This window comes from Melitaea cinxia, chromosome 23, assembly GCF_905220565.1.
Source record: "Melitaea cinxia chromosome 23, ilMelCinx1.1, whole genome shotgun sequence".
Taxonomy (NCBI): domain Eukaryota; kingdom Metazoa; phylum Arthropoda; class Insecta; order Lepidoptera; family Nymphalidae; genus Melitaea; species Melitaea cinxia.
The window spans coordinates 2,627,745-2,646,225 of NC_059416.1; the positions used below are offsets into that span (position 1 = coordinate 2,627,745).

At 39.1% G+C, this 18,481-nt stretch overlaps 1 protein-coding gene across 1 annotated transcript; it reads right to left on the minus strand.

Moving 5' to 3' along the window:
* Positions 1-39: 39 nt before the first annotated feature.
* On the minus strand, positions 40-17,904 carry LOC123665025 (methionine--tRNA ligase, mitochondrial). Its single transcript, XM_045599385.1, has 10 exons — positions 17,820-17,904; positions 17,453-17,551; positions 13,043-13,224; positions 11,568-11,687; positions 11,142-11,250; positions 10,513-10,631; positions 9,809-9,957; positions 8,373-8,575; positions 7,533-7,727; positions 40-562 (listed from the first exon to the last, which is right to left on the minus strand). Exons 1-10 carry the CDS (start codon positions 17,902-17,904, stop codon positions 156-158), a joined length of 1,668 nt encoding a protein of 555 aa, XP_045455341.1. The 3' UTR covers positions 40-155.
* Positions 17,905-18,481: the final 577 nt, after the last annotated feature.

Consider the following 18,481-nt stretch of genomic DNA (forward strand, 5'->3'; position numbering starts at 1 on the left):
GTACAGGCTGTAATGATTGATTGATGATTGAAAGTTATATTTTGAAGAAATATAAATATATTGCATTTAATAGAAACTAAACATTCTATACATAACAATAAATAATTTTAAAACCCGTACTAACTAATCTCAATTGAAAAAGTTCTTTTCACTATTTAAGCACTCACTGTTTTCTTCTGTAAATTTTTCTTATCAACGTATATGCGCGGGAAAAGAACGAATTTCCCGCTTTGAATGTTTTTAGTTTCGAAAATTGCGCCTTTTATCCGCCATGGCAGTCTCTCGCAGTCTTGCCAATATCTACATTCTTTAGGTACTTGTAATTTGTCTAAAAGTTTGCTCGCTAAGCCAGGTATTATTGGCTGTAGTATGATTGAGCATATCCTTAAAGTTTCTAGCGTTAAGTGGAGTACTACGTCTAATTCTTTTTGACATTCTGAGTTCTTCTTTAGTTCCCAAGGTTTCATTGTTTCGAAGAATAAGTTTGCTAAGTGTAGCACGTGTATGACAGCGTCCACTCCTTTGTAGAACTGATAGTTTGAAAAATGTTGATGACAGGTTTCTGTTGGTTAAAAATTATATTAATCAAATTATTTAATAATTAAAACAGTTTTAATTAGTTATTTAAACAGTTTTATTAAAAAAGATTATAAATAAAAACACGTGCTGTGTGGTTACGGCAGAAAGAATATAGCCACCCCCTCTCTACCCGTGGGTGTCGTAAGAGACGACTAAGGGATAACACAGTTCCACTACCATCTTGGAACTTAAAAAGCCGACCGATGGCGGTATAACCATCCAACTGCTGGCTTTGAAATACACAGGCCGAAGACGGGCAGCAGCGTCTTCGGTGCGACAAAGCCAGTACTGCGGTCACCAACCCGACTATGGGCAAAACACATGAGTTTACAATTTTTGGCGCGAACTTGTGGAGGCCTATGTCCAGCAGTGGACTGTATTAGTGATGATGATGATGATGAAATAAAAATATCTCGAGCAGTTATACAAAAAAACCAATAATATTGTTACGAACACACAAAGAAACTAGCGCCATCTAGCGGCAACCATCGGAACTACACAAAGACAGCGATAGCATGAAACTCTCTACTCAATGCTAGATGGCGTTAGAGGTACTAATGTGGAACTATATAGAAGTATAGTCTCGAAAACCGGGTACATGCGCGAACTTTCCAGAATGGTCTGGGCCTCGTCTCGGCCGATATAAATAGCCGTAGCGAGGCGAGCGAGTGCAGTTCAGTTTGAGCGATCTTCGAGGCGACTTCAAGAGTGAAAACTAGTGATCAAGAGTGGTACCAGCGAAACCTACGACATTGGCTACGACTGAGGACATTGTGAGTGCTTAGTGTTTGAACTTAGTGCTTAGTGTTTGAACCTAGTGCTTTGTGTTGAACCTAGTGCTAGTGAATAAAGTCTTGAAAAGAGTCAGCAGGTCTTTCTCTCCAAATCCTTCGAACCCTAACACGTAACAACTGGTGTCGGAAGTGAGGTTTGGAGATGCCATTGACTCCGAGAGAAGACTCCAAGGACTTCAAGGGCGTCAGGACAAGGGCACAACGAGCTGCGGAGCCCACACCGGTAAAGCTTTAGATTAGGTAAAACCGAATTTCGGGACCGTGGGGGGATGGGGGGGGGGGAGAGGGTGGGGAACGCTACCCCTGGTACCACTGTCACACCTCGGAACCCCATGGTTATGGAGATATCCATGGTTAAAGTTTTGAGGTTAGAAGAAGAATTTCGAAAGTTAGAGGAACGCTTGGCTCCGGCGCTGCGGGAAGTGCAGCCCTTCCACCCTCACTCATGCTCCGTTCCGCAGCGGAGGCTGGTCGCCGAAGGCGACCAGCCTCAGCCGCTCCTCTACGCATTCGTTCGCGCGCTTTCGCACGGCGGGCGAGGGCTGCCCTCCCTCCGCGCCTCCGCGGCACAAAAAAAAACACTCTAGGGGTAGGACAGACCAAGACCACGTGGACAGTGGGGTGCTCCGATTCGGTTTTGGGTATTTTTCGAATTTCTAAACCTATATTCTAGCACGCAATGTTACTAATTTTATTAGAATATTATGTCTGACGCGTTATTTTGTTTAAAAATGTCGATTTGTCAGTCGTTAAGCGTCAGTTCGTATCGTTTGTTGATCTTGCAATCGAGATCGTTTTTACGTAAATTTGTTCGAAAATAAAATGTGAAAGTTGGTGAATGGAGCATATGAGTGCACTTCCCGCTGCACCGGAGTTAAGGTGGAGTCAGACACGGAGCTCTAATGTATTGTAATATCTCTGAATCACGTAAAGTTAACCCCAAAACTTCAAACACGATATCTTCGAAACCACGGGGTTTACGCGAAACGCACACTACAGGGGGCTAAAAAACCCACCCTCCCCATCACCCTTTACCCTCCCACCCCCATTTCACCCCATAAATTGGAGGCCACTTAACTAACAAATGACCAATTCTTCTTCTAACCTCAAAACTTTAACCATCGATATCTCCATAACCATGGGGTTCCGAGGTGTGATAGTGGTACCAGGGGTAGTGTTCCCCACCCTCCCCTCCCCCATCCCCCCACGGTCCCGAAATTCGGTTTTACCTAATCTAGATCTTAGCCCCCACACCTACTAGGGATCAAGCTCCGCCCACCATGGACCAAGCCCCGCCCACTGACCACGCCCCCCAGGCCCCGCCCACCTTACCGCGCCCACCAGTGACACCGTAACTTCTACAGACTCTCAAGTGGCTCTTCAATTAGGAAGTTTAATTAAATTAATGGAGCTGCAAAGGGCTGAAATTCGTGCTTTGCAAGAATCTCAAGAGCAGCAAAGGGTTGAAATTCGTGGTGCTTTGCAAGAATCACAAGAGCAACAAAAGGCTGAAATTCGTGGTGCTTTGCAAGAATCACAAGAGCAACAAAAGGCTGAAATTCGTAGTGCTTTGCAAGAATCACAAGAGCAACAAAAGGCTGAAATTCGTGCTTTGCAAGAATCACAAGAGCAACAGAAGGCTGAAATTCGTGGTGCTTTGCAAGAATTACAAGAGCAACAAAAAGAGCTCCAAGAAAAAACGCTTTGGGCTGTAAAAGATGTTAGTGACGCGGTGACTAAGCTTCGAAAAGATGTCGACGTAGTGGAAGAACGAGTTACCGGGTTAGGATTAGATGTTGAAAATGTGAAAACCGGCCTCACTGAATTACAGAAGAAAGTAGTGCGCCTTGAAACCATGGGGATTGCGATGTCTAGTGGAACTACCGGAGTGGGGCAAGGAGCAAAAGTGAAAGTGCCTCCATACGACGGCACTACTTCGTGGAACGCTTATCGTCGACAATTCCAGACTGTTGCTACTGCCAACGGATGGACGGAAGAGCAATGCCTGACCGCTCTCACTGTTGCGCTCAGAGGGCAAGCTTTGTCGGTTTTGGAAGTACTGCCACATACAGGAAACGGGTTCCAAGACTTGATGGAGGCACTTGAATCCCGATACGGGGAGCAACACCTGGAGCACGTGTTCCGTGCCCAACTGCGTGATAGAGTCCAACGCTCAGAAGGACTACAACAGTGGGCGTTGGAAATTGAGAAACTCGTCAGGAAGGCACACCCAGGAGCAGACACCAAGATGGTAGACACGAATATTGTTCAAGCATTTGTCGACGGAATCAAAGACCTGGAGGTCAGAGCTGCAGTGAGGCTTCGTCACCATACGTCGTTAAAGGAAGCATTGGCACATGCTTTGGAGGTCGAGGCTGTTCGCCATAACATACGGCAGACCCATAAGATCCGCGAGGTCTCTGAGGAAGTCAAGGTAGTTAAGGCTCCTACGAGGAAAAGTTCTGGAGTCATGTGCTACAAGTGCGGCGAGAGGGGCCATCTTCAGCTCAACTGTCCGCAAAAGAAGACCCAGATAGCAAGGATGAAAAAGATCGAGGAACAAATAGTGGAGCTGAAGAAGCAAAGGGCTTCGCCTCCTGCCCGGGATCAGGAGTATGACTTCAAGACGAAACACCGCAGTGGAAAGATGCATGGGAATGCCGACGCACTCTCACGAAGGCAGTGTTCGGAAGACTGCAAACATTGTGTTAAGCAAGAATCTAATGAAGTCACATTAAAGCTAACAAGAACAAGTCCTTTGGGTATCTGGGAGAATGATGCTATGAGGGAAGCTCAAGAAAAAGATGACGACCTTCGGCACATCATCACATGGAAGAAACGGGGTGACGTAAAACCAATCTGGAGTGAGGTTGCACCCACTGGCGCTGTCACTAAGGCGTACTGGGCTCAATGGGACAGTCTGATACTTCAAAACGGAATACTCTACCGGAAATGGGAGAAGACTAACGGCAGAGAGTTCCACCTTCAGATAATTGTCCCAAGAACGAGAGTACCAGATGTTCTCCGTGAAATACATGATGGCGTATCAGGGGGTCATCTAGGTGTCAAGAGGACGTTAACAAAAGTGCGAGAACGATTCTACTGGTTGCATTGTCGAGATGATGTACAGGATTGGTGCCGCAAATGTACTACTTGCGCTGCTGTAAAAGGACCACAGACCAGGAGCCGTGGGAACCTGCGGTTGTATAACGTCGGTGCACCGTGGGAACGAATTGCAGTTGACGTAGCGGGGCCATTTCCTGTAACGGAATCGGGAAACAACTATTTTATGGTCGTCATGGACTACTTCACCAAATGGCCCGAAGTGTTCGCCATACCAAACCAAGAAGCTACAACAGTCGCTTCTAAGTTAGTCGAAGAAGTGATATGTCGCTTTGGCGTGCCTCTAGAAATCCATTCCGATCAGGGCAGGAACTTCGAATCGCAAGTATTTCAGGAAGTGTGCAGAATCTTGGGCATGCATAAGACGAGGACCACCGCGTACCATCCACAGTCTGATGGAATGGTTGAGAGATTTAACCAGACCCTTGAGAGGCATTTGGCGAAATTGGTAGACGACAAACAAAAAGATTGGGACCAGTATATACCACTCTTCCTTCTGTCGTACCGAACCGCCGAGCATGAGAGCATAAAAGCTACCCCGGCGTATGTCAATTACGGTAGAGAATTACGAATGCCAGTAGACTTATTGACTGGAGGGGCACCGGAGGGACCAAATACCGTACAAGACTATGTCAGCGATTTAAGGGAAAAAATGCGCTATATACACGCCTTGGTTCGGGAAAATGGGTTACATTCAAGCGAGAACATGAAAACCAGATACGACCGGAAATCGAACACGAGCGGCTTCAAGGAAGGGTCACTGGTGTGGCTGCATAACCCAACCCGCCGGAAAGGGAAATCGCCAAAGTTGCAGACCAAGTGGGACGGTCCATACAAAGTGGTTACCCGACTGAATGATGTGACTTACAGGATTCAAAAGCAACCTAGAGGGACATTCAAAGTGGTACACATAGACCGTCTAGCGCGTTACCATGGCAGTAACAACGATGCTCGGGACGAGCATCTCTAAGAGGGGAGTAGTATTACGAACACACAAAGAAACTAGCGCCATCTAGCGGCAACCATCGGAACCACACAAAGACAGCGATAGCATGAAACTCTCTACTCAATGCTAGATGGCGTTAGAGGTACTATTGTGGAACTATATAGAAGTATAGTCTCGAAAACCGGGTACATGCGCGAACTTTCCAGAATGGTCTGGGCCTCGTCTCGGCCGATATAAATAGCCGTAGCGAGGCGAGCGAGTGCAGTTCAGTTTGAGCGATCTTCGAGGCGACTTCAAGAGTGAAAACTAGTGATCAAGAGTGGTACCAGCGAAACCTACGACATTGGCTACGACTGAGGACATTGTGAGTGCTTAGTGTTTGAACTTAGTGCTTAGTGTTTGAACCTAGTGCTTTGTGTTGAACCTAGTGCTAGTGAATAAAGTCTTGAAAAGAGTCAGCAGGTCTTTCTCTCCAAATCCTTCGAACCCTAACACGTAACAATATAAACATAATATATGATGAATAATAAAGGAGATAATATGAATAATATAGAATAAAGAAAAACTTAATTAAATTAGTTAACAAAGCTTTGGGTAATGTGGACGCTTCGAGCACTATAAACCAGGGGCATTCGTACATATACAAAAACTCACGCACATACGACCGCTCGATCGCATACAGACTTACGAGAACGTTAACGGACACAAAACTCAAATATGCGTATAATATTCAAAACATTAAATATTTATTTATATTATTAAATAATTAAATAATATTTTCAATATAAAGGTTTTGAGCAATCTAGAAATTTGAGCGATTTAATATTGATATTGAAACGAAATTGTATTGACAACCAGAATAAAATTTTAATATTATATAATTGGCTGTTAGAGGAATCAGAGAAATGAAAATCAAAAATCAAAGAAATCAGAGGTTTGTGTCGTAGACCCCTTGCCATGTTTTTCGGTTTTGGGTAGACCCTGTAGAACTTACCTGGATATTGATTTTTTGTAAATTTCTAACTGTAGTGAAGTTTAGTGTTAAAAACTTAAAGTAAAAACACATGTTAAGTTTTATACATTTTTTAACTGAATTTAAATTAAAACTACTCAAAAATAAACCTTGCTCTTAGAGCTCTGAGACTGCGCCTGTGCTTGTAACAAGATGATGTGCCGTTATATCATTATGTTCAGGTTTTTACAATTTCAAAATGTATTGCGACCACAAAGCGAATGCCTACATCCTACAACTTTACACAATTTTATAAACATACTAGCCGACCCCGCAAACATTATATTTTACAATACATCATATGTTATTAACCTCCTTAACCCCCCCCCCCCCCCCCCAATAACTTATGGGTATGAAAAATAGATGTTAGGCGATTTTGATATTTATTTTGACATGAGAATTTGATATATATACAGGGTTACAGGAAAAGTCGACCTAGATCCGTTAAGGGCGTGTAGTACACACTATTTCTGAATGATTTCACTATGGAACCCCCTTTCGAGTTTTAAACTTTAACATTTAAGATCAATTAGATTTTGGGAGTATTTGGTCGATCAACCCTGAGCACACACTCGCGCGCACGCGCGTTCGCACACACACACACACACACACTCGCACACACACTCACACACACACACTCACACACACACACACACACACACACACACACACACACTCACACACACACTCACACACACGCACACACGCACACACTCGCACACACGCACACACTCACACACACGCACACGCGCACACACACACACTCACACGCACACACACACACAAACACACACACACACACACGCGCGCGCGCGCACACACACACACACACACACACACACACACACACACACACACACACACACACTCACACTCACACACACTCACACTCACACACACTCACACTCACACACACTCACACTCACACACACTCACACTCACACTGACACACACTCACACTCACACACACTCACACTCACACACTCACACCTACACACTCACACTCACACACTCACACTCACACACTCACACTCACACACTCACACTCACACACTCACACTCACAGACTCACACTCACCGGGCAGGCGGTCGAGCGCTTGCAGCAGGTGCGCGGCGGGCTCTCTGCGTGCGACCGCCCTGAGCTCGTTCGTGTGCGGTGGCGGTAACTCGTTTCGCGGATTGAGTGCAGTCCCACACGCGCGGCTTGCCAGATTGCCGAGCGTATCCGCTAGTTCCGAGTTTGCGATGTGCAGCAGCTTCGTTTCGCTGTAGTCTGTGGGCAATAACGATTGTTAAAGTGGTGAAATAACTGTCAGGTGAAAATATTGGTGGTCAGTAATGACTGTCGTGGTCAAAATGCTGAATCAACTTTCTGGCAAATAAATAAACTTTAGAAGATAACTTTAGTCACAAAGTAAAAATTTGGAGCAGCCCAACTGGTGAAGTACTTAAAACTTACAGTAGATCCAAGCTATATAACAACGCTATCTGGTTTTGTGTTCCTGTAGTGAATAGCTGGAATGTAGTGAACTGGATATATGCCTACCTCACTTCGCGCTAAACATTCTAGTTCACTACAGTCCAATAGCGGCAGTTTAACTGAGGTAGGTAGGTGAGGGGGACAGATCATATTCTGCTCAAAATCTGGAGTAGCTCAATTAGTGAAATACCTCAACCTTACAGATGATCACAGCTAAATAATACTGTTCTCAAGTTAGTTTTGTGTTCCTGTGGTGAGTAAGGTGACCAGAGCTCCTTGAGAGGGTCTACAAAAAGGGCAACTCACTTGTTATATTCCTGATGTTGCAGACGTCTGTCCATAAGCTACAGTATCCGCTTGGCATCAGACCTTTCATACCCTTGTTAGCCAACTTTCCAATATAAAAAGTAAGGGTTTTAAGTATGGGAAATCACTCACTCGCATCATCCACCATTGTTGCTTCCCTCAAGAGAACGTATCTGAGCGCGGAGGGCGCACACACACTGCGGGGCGCGACCACGTTCCCCAGCGACTTGGACATCTTCAATCCGTCTACTGTCCAGTGCGAGTGGCACACTAACTGACGAGGTGGCTGCCAGCGAGCCGCCATTAGAAACGCCGGCCAATATATACCGTGAAACCTAGCAGATAGACCAGGATTAGGTTTTGTTGGTGTTGTTTCACATTATTTTCTATATAATGGAACTATACACCTTCAATATATTATCTATCGTAACTCCTTTGCCCTAAGGTTGCCTGGAAAAGATTGCTTTTTAGCAATAAGGCCACCTTTTGTACATTTTAATACTAATTATTGTTAATCATCATCATCATCATTACAGCCTATACAGTCCACTGCTGGACATAGGCCTCCACAAGTTTACGCCAAAAATAATGTGAACTCATGTGTTTTGCCCATAGTCACCACGCTGGGCAGGCGGGTTGGTGACCGCAGGGCTGGCTTTGTCGCACCAAAGACGCTGCTGCCCGTCTTTGGCCTGTGTAATTTAAAGCCAGTTGGATGGTTATCCCGCCATCGGTCGGCTTTTTAAGTTCCAAGGTGGTAGCGGAACTGTGTTATCCCTTAGTCGTCTCTTACAACACCCACGGGAAGAGAGAGGGTGGCTATATTCTTTAGTACCGTAGCCACACAGTACTAGTACTGTAGCCATACAGTACTAGTACTGTAGCCATACAGTACTAGTACTGTAGCCACACAGTACATTATTGTTAAAACATATTATTGTTAATGTTACGTATTTATTTTATTTTTTGTTTGGTGTACAATAAAGTATTATTATTATTACAGATGGACTTGAATTTTTTTAACAGATGTTCTTAATTAATGAAAATGAAGCTATATATATACAGTGAGAAGCACATAGTAATGACCATGTACAGATAAAAGAATATATGAGTTACGTAAAACCGTGTAGTAAACATTTTTAATCTACAAGAAAACTTCCTATATATCATCATTGGCCTAAGTCCGTCAATTGCAGACGATTTAGACATAAGTAGTCTTTCGCATTTATGCCACGAATGCTTGACAGAGACCCCATTCCGGGTTTCAAATGAAGTTTTCCTTCTCCAGGGCCCTGATGATTTTGAGCCAGGTTTATCCCTCGGTCGCCTTTTACGACCCCCACGGTAAGAAAGGGGGTGGTGCTATTCTACTCGGACACCACACGGCAATATATATATATATATATATGTGTGTGTGTGTGTCTGTGTGTGCGTGTGTGTGTGTGTGTATGTGTGTGTCACAATATAGTCCCCCTCTTCCTGTGATATTTCATGATGTTTTTCCAAAGCCCCCCCCCCTCCCCCTTCGAGCAACGACCTTAAATCGAAAGCTAGGTACTATAACATACTTCAAAATATCCTTCCCAACGACATGAACATCAACGGGCCAGGCGCGTCGAGCCATCAGTTGCTCTTCATCAGGGTAGCCACACACAGTCAGATAGTTTATCAAAGCATCCAGCCATACATATATGCTTTGCTCTTCGTCATCTGGTACCTACGGCAATATTTGTTAAATTAATACTAATATTACGACAACATTGAGTGAATCAATACTAATATTTCGATAATATTGAGCCAATCAATACTAATATTACGACAATTGAGTGAACCAATACTATTATTGCAAAAATATTGAGTGAATCAATACTAATATTATGACAATATTGATTGAATCAATAATAATGTTACGACAATATTGAGTGAATCAAAACTAATATCACGACAATATTGAGTAAACAAATACTAATATTACGACAGTACGTAATATGGAATAAAATAGGTACAAATGGTGACAAAAAGTGTAAAATGTCGCTGGAGACTTAAATGCCTTGTTTAATTACATATAATACAATTGTTATCAACCATCATCATCAATGAGATATTTAGGAAAATCCGATTATAGCGATGTAACAGCAGTAGCCAAATATTGAGGAATAAGATATTAGTATCAAAAGCAAACTGACAAAAAAAAAAAAAAATGTAAAAAAAAACTTCGTAGAAAATTAATTAAATCTATTTTTGTACTCAATATATAACATAGTGAACATACCCGTACAGCCCAATGAACTCTGGAGGAAGGTCGACTGACCGATATATCAGGGAAGTATGCATCGCTTGCAAGAAATTCCTGTAGTTGTTTCTGGAACTTACTCGGTCGGACTACTCCATCTAGTAAAAATATTTTTTCATAAATTTTACAAAATTAGTGTATTAAAATAGACTATTTATTTTTATAACGAGTTCTTTTTAAAAAATTGACAATCTTAAATGTAATAAATTCATTATATATGTCAAAAACTTTAGCGCATACTATGGCAATTTATAAATGTACAAATGAATCCTTTTTTTCTATACAAAGACACGATTTTCTAACAAATGGAAATTCTTTTTGCGACACGGAAGTACAAAATAAAAAATTTATTTTAATTTTGTTAAGATTTTTTTTTTACAAAGATTCTTAACAGTTACACACTGTATGTATGTCGATGTGGGTCCAAAACTAGATTTACGTATTTTTCTTTGATGCTCCGATAAAATGCGCCTCAAAGGCCCATAAGATCAAAATAATTACAAAGTATAGGATATAATAAAAAAATACAATACAAAGAAAATGTTACTATTTTTTCATTAAAATAACCAAAAATCTGGTTTCATTAAAATAACTAAAAAAAAAATAACCTGGTTTTAACCATTCTTGTAGATGTGTTTTAAATTCACTCAATCTAAACATGTAGTTGGTTTCTTCAGTCCATTCAAGTTTGTGACCTGATTCCGTTGAAACTTTTACCTGCAGAAAAACGAGTGTGCTTTAGATCACACGAAAGAAGTAAAACTTCTTAGCAATAGGCCTGCACTGTGTCTTCGATATACGAAACGTAACTGGCTATAAGAGAAAGAGAGAAAGAAAATGTGTGCTCGCACCTCTCTCTTTTGCTCCGTTCGCCTCGCCCGATCACACTTTTCGTAACGCTCTCGTCACGCATTCACCAGCTTACTCCCCAAGTCAAGCGTGCGTAAAGAAGTTTTACTTCAAAAAGTAAAAAGGGAAAAATCATATGACAGTATGAAATTCATCGGGTCAGCCGATATAAAAATGATTAGTACCTTTCCATCTTTAGTGATTTCGTCTCTAGTTTGTGACTCGGGAACGAAAGCTTCATCGTTGACACTGTACCAGCCTGCATATTTCGCTTTATAGATATAATCTTTCTTCACTAATTTCTTCTGAAATTAAATATACATTTAATTATTATTTATTTTATCACAATATTAGTGTCAACATATCACACCTGGGTGACTTGTTTTAAAATAATGCTAGTACAATGAAGTTAATTAGTGTTTTCATGTTTTGTTATCCTATATTTAATTAAATATATAAATAAACTTGTTATTAATTATGTTGAATTTTATCTGTTTAAAAATTATGCAAAGACTATTTCGTTGATATGTTAACTAACTAAAGTTTCGCTCTAGCGGGTACATCGTTCCATAGCTTAATTGGCTAGAGCGCCGACACGGTCAGTCGGAGACGCGGGTTCGATCCCCGCTGGAGCGGTCAATTTTTGATATGATATTCAAAAATGTTTAGAATTCCTAATGTGTGGGTAACACAAAAATAAAATCGTACATACTATTTCGTTGACTTTGTTTAATTCATTATACATATAATTAATGAAAATAATATTTGCAGATATTATTAGATTTAGAGAAAACAAGAAAACAATACCTTTGAATAAGCGTAATAATCCATATCATATATAATTTATCTAACCATTAATTGAACTGAATTAAATCAGACTGTAAACATTCCACTGTTGGGGTAAGGCTTTATTTCTATATAGGAGAAATAATAAATAAATATCTACACAATACACACACGGTCGTCTGTTCCTAAAGTAAGCAACTTAATGCTTGTGTTATAGGTAACAGCCGACTGGTATAGCTACATATATATATATATATAACATGCTTATAAATAGTACATATATAAATATATGAAAAAATATATTTATATATATTACACCCAGACTCGGGGTGGGAATCGAACCCACAACCCTCGGAGCAGATAGCAGGGTCACTACAAACTGCGCCAACGGGCTAGTCAGGTAGGAGATATAGGAGAAGGATTGGAACTTAGTCTAACTCATCCATCACTGTTGCTGTCTCAATTATCTACCCCAAGTGGTAATCCAAATCATTCCAAGTTAAGGTGAAACGTCAATGAAACTCAAAACACTACACCAGAATGGTAATATAAGAACAATCAGGATTTTTAGAGGCTAACCTCTAACATCCTACTGTTGGGTATAGGCCTCTTTCTCCATTTAGGAGATGGATTCGGAGTTTAATCCGCCACACTGCTCAACTGCCGTTTGGCGCATATATTCCCCACTATGAGATTGGGTCACTATCAGGTTTATATGATAACGCTATCGTTATCATATAAACCCCGGACCCTATGGACCGACAGACATTAAGACTGGAGATAAATTGTACAAACACAAATATCCATCCTGAGCGGGAATCAAACCACAGATTATATAACCATTAATAAATTAGCAACAGGAACATTAACTGACCCAGAAATGTCGTACAGCCCGTTTATGTCTTTCCTCTGTAGTACGTACAAAATCTGTATATCCTACTTCGAATTCGTCAAAAAGTGCTTTGTATTCCTGTGAAATGTTATTACAGTAGTCCTGTAAGGGAAGTTTAGCTTGAGCTGCTGCTTGCTGGATTTTTGTGCCATGTTCGTCTGTACCTGGAAATTTAAACATATTAATTTAATGAGCAAGTTAACAATATTTACAAAACTTTTAAAGATTTGTTATACGGAGCAAGATACTTGAACAAATTTCAAAGATATAAGCTGATGGCAATATTTTTTTGCAGGTTTAATAATAATATTCTTTATTTTATTTCAGAAATCAGAATTATTACAAATAAATAAAGACGTACAAAGACCGTCTTAACCCTGAAAGATCGATCTCATCCAGACAATGTTGGGATGTAGGTAAAGTGATCAGATATATTTTGAACGGGACCATCCTATTGAGTCGATTCCACCCTCCATTTTTTGCAGTTGTTTGATAAATAAATTAACTTGCTAATGTAAGATAAAAAAAAATGTCGTTATGCACCAAAAAAGAAATTGGTCACATTAGATATAGGGCTTATAGAATAATGGTGTTTGCAGGCAAACAAAGAAAAACTGACTTCAATTATATCGACAAGTAATACAACGTAGGTACACGAAAAATAATCAAGTAAATACGCATTATCAAAGATTACTCTAAAAGTTGTAATCAGATCTCGGTGAAATTTAAATATGACCACATGAGAAACATCGGCTTTCAATTAAATTAAAAATCATTAAAATCGGTAGACCTAGTAAAAAGTTATGCGGATTGTCGAGTTTCCCTCGATTTTTCTGGGATCCCATCATCAGATCCTGGTTTCCTTATCATGGTACCAAACTAGGGATATCTCCTTTCCAACAAAAAAAGAATTATCAAAATCGGTTCATAAACAACGGAGTTATCCCCGAACATACATTAAAAATATATATATATATATATATATATATATATATATATATACATCCTGCTAATAATTAGGCGTCCCACATGGGCCGAAATGCATCTAAACTGGCGTCCACCTCCTTTAGACGTCCGCATATCGGACGCCACTTTTTTAATCGATGTCCCATTAATCCTTTTGCTCCTAGCTACCTGTACAACAAAAATCGCCGGAAGCCAAAAAATCGTTGAGACATTTGCATTTGTATAACTAAAACTTCCGCGAAATTCCGTACCAACGGTGCAGCGCTAGTCTAGCGCGTATATCGACAGAGCGTATACTCTGCTAAAACTCTTCCGATACAACCGATTATTTGACGTCCTATTGCGACGTTGCCAAACTGACTGTATTTGAAGGTTTTGAAATATTCAATTAAGTCAAAACAAATCATTTAAAAACAGTTGCTACGCACGTGTCGCTGCTTATTTGACGCTCGGTTGCAAAATACTGCTTAAGTAGTAAAATAAAATAAAAGTACACTTTAAAGGAAAAAGTGAGGCTTTAACGAATTTACGAATTGAATTTACATATTAAACGGAAAAGTGACACTATTTTGTCATAAAAATAAAAATATTTCTATAAGTTAACTAGCTGACCCGGCAAACGTTGTCTTGCCGCTAAACGCTATTTTAAAATAGGGGTTGGTGGTAGAAGGGTGAAAACATAGGGTTGTATGTATTTTTCAACGCCAAATCATAATAAAATAAAAAATAAAATAATTTATCTAAAAATTAAAAATTAAATTTAGGGGTGGACTACCCTTAACATTTAGGGGGATGAAAAATAGATGTTGTTCGATTCTCATACCTACCCAATATGCACAAAAAATTTCATGAGAATCGGTCAAGCCGTTTCGGAGGAGTTTAACTACAAACACCGCGACACGAGAATTTTATATATTAGATATACATTATCTATACTTTTTTGCATGAATATGGAAGCCAGGCTGGGTAGCAGTCTTTGAATCTGAAAAAACAAAGGTTCTGTTACATTTAATACATTTTTGCAATGATTTTTTATTTGGTTACTGAGCGCCCCTACTGAAAATTTGTGTTTTTTGTTTAGTGACGGTTTGGTCATGGACGTCGAATATGTAGTGGTTCGAATAGTAGGTATACAGATTTACGACGTCCGTATATAAGGTAAGGGCTACGCAATACGTAACACATATACGGACGTTAGTTTGACGCATACTGTTATTAAGGATACGAAGTTTTTTTGCAGCTGTTCTGGCTTTTGACCCAATCCAGGCTACACGCAATGCCGTCAAAAAACTTTGGGACACTTTTAGACAATGAAAGTTTTAGAATTGCTCTCGGTCTCCCGTTGGGAGCTCCACTGTGCTTTGAACACAGATCTCCGTGCGGAAAAGAGGTCGATTCTTTCGGACTACAACGGCCTTTCCTGTAATAAGAGTTCAGGTAGGTTTTCCCGCCACGGTTCCCTAAACGATACCATAAAAAAGCTCTTGCCACCATCGACGTTCCTGCTCTTATCGAGCCTACTGGAATTAGTCGCAATGATGGCAAGAGACCTGATGGATTGACGTTGGTTCCCTGGGAAAGGGGACGGGCGCTTTTGTGGGACGCAACCTGCGTTGACACACTTGCTCCTTCTCATGGAAACAGCCTTAAAAGCGGGAGCCACAGCGGAAAAAGCTGAAACGATTAAACGGCACAAGTATTCGTCATTAATTTCAAATTACATCTTTGTGCCATTTGCAGTCGAAACACTTGGACCTTGGAGTAGCAGTGCTAAATTTTTTTTTAAATGAGACAACTCTTCGCCTTATTGCCTCCACTGGTGACAAGAGGGCTAGTGCATTTTTTTTGCCCAGAGAATCGGCATAGCGATTCAACGAGAAAATGCTGTCAGCATTCTTGACACGATTCCACGCGGACATGATTTATACCAAAACTATCTGTAAATATTTAGTTCTTAAGTTGTGAATTGTAAATATGTATAATGTTTAATAAACTATTGTTATCCACTTAAAAAAAATTAGAAACCTACTTAAAAGATATACTTTATATTTTATAAGTAAATATTGTTTGACGACGTTTAAATTTGCCAGACGACGACTTAGGTAAATCATTCTAGTGAAATAGAGTTAAGTAGTTAGACTATTTAGTCTGTATAAAAATATTTTAGCCGTGAGACATTTTTATATTGAAAATGATAATAATATGTTGTTTGTAAAAGCAGGCAGCACAACTATTTGTGGCTATAAAACTTAATTAACCTATAAGATTCGTCAGCGAAGAAGAAAAAATAATATCCTCGTATTCTTGGATGCCCAGTTACCCGTGTTCTAAAATTACTTGAAATCCGTTTAGCTGTTTTGGCGTGATGAAGACACAACGACACATACAAACATATAAAAAAAATGTTCGATTCAGTAACCTGTATTCATAGACCGTATCACTTTTTTTAAATATCTTCAATGTACAGAAAGTATCCGTGGCAGGATAAGGAACATTATTTATTATTATTCTTTGACGGTTCGCAGGAAAGTGGACATAACCTGCGAACCGGCAAAGAATACTTATAACAAATGGACATAACGATAAAATAATTATTTATTATATTATTATTCTGATGATGTGCTACGTCGTCAATAATTAAAATGTTAAAAGCCTAAATAAAATATATGTTGCAACTCATTAAGAGAGCTATTATAAGGTGAAAAATTGGAGGTGTTCCTATGACCGTTACATGTTAAAATTTCAACGAGCGTAATAGAATTATTTCTTAAGTTAACGATAGATGATCACACCTACTAGAAAACTGGCAACGTCGCATTTCAGCTTACTTCTCACTCATTTCATCATTACTTATATAGGACGCTAAATAATCGGTGCATTAAGTGAGGCTATATGGATATATGGAGGAAGCAATAACATAAGTATCATGAAAGGGGTTCATAAATGGTTGGGCACATCTGTAAGCAGAATATTCTCAAAAAAGAAATTTAAAGAAATTGATATAACCCACGGAATTTAAAATGAAAAAAATAAGCAACATTCGCAAAAAAAAACATATAAAATGTAAGCATAACTGAGGGACGTCGTAATAACGCAGTTTGTGCTTGACGCCAAAAATGTATCTGGATGTATATATATATATATATATATATACATACATATATATGTTTGAATTGAGTAACCTCCTCCTTTTTTTGAAGTCGGTTAAATAGAGAAGTAGTAAGAAAGTGTTCAAAGAGCCACAGGTTTTGTTTGTTATCATTCAGCAATTTCTTCAAGATTTATTATTCTCGTTTTAGAAGGTCTTCAGTGAAGAAAAATGTAGAAATAAGTAAGGATTAATGTGTAGGGTGAAAGCCACATAATAAATACTTGTCTTGTTAACAATAATAACATGATTCCGAAAAACCCTTTTAAATACAATACCTGTACTAAATATAACATGACAATCTGGATTTGTCAACTTCTCAAATCTTTGTATTGCATCTGCTACAACTGCTGTGTATAAGTGACCCAAGTGTGGAGCTAGAATAACCAATTATAGTATAATATCTATGTATTTAACACATTTGCATAAATTTTATATAGTATAAATATCAAAATATATGTTATTTTTGTTTAATTATTAAAAATATTAATCTTTGAATCTCATTATTATTGTGCGGGTATTTTATCGTTTCGAATGATTTTGTTATTTTGCATTTAGAAAACATCTTACAAGAGTAACCAAGACCATATTTATATTTACTATAGGAAATAGGAAAAAATAATTCGCTATTGTAAGAAAACTTACCGGCATTTACATAAAAAATTGGAGTTGTAATATAATAAGGTCTTTTTTGTACAACAGACGATAATAAACGCATTGACAACCGCATTTTTATATTATAATTTAATTTTTAAGGAATAGTTTAGGTTACTAAAATTGAAATATGACTTTTTAACATTCACTAATTGATCTTTATTATTATCGCTTCTAGATAATTAAGCTTATTAGCGCTACTTTATATAATTATATAAGACTACCACATTATAAAAAGAAGTAAACACAATTATCTGATAGTAGAAAGAAAAATAGGTTTGAAACGTTTGAATTCCTTTCACTGTCAATACTGTCAAAAATATCGATATCTGACGTTAATAAAAAAAATTCAATTTTCTTAGCTCATAATGCTCTCACGATAAGCTCCAAAAACCTAAAAAATATATATATAATCGAATAGAGTATAAATTGGAACTATCGATATTTGCTGTACGGTAAATTGACGAACCTTTATCCATTGCCATAACTTTAAGTATTACTATACTCTGTGGCCATAACATAACTTATCTAACGTTCCATTATATAAAATATTTTAAGTAAAAAGTAATCATTGTCTGGTATATTTAAAACTAAGGTAACTAATTTAACAACGTCGAGTAAAGATATTGAATAATTTTTGTTCTATAATTGAA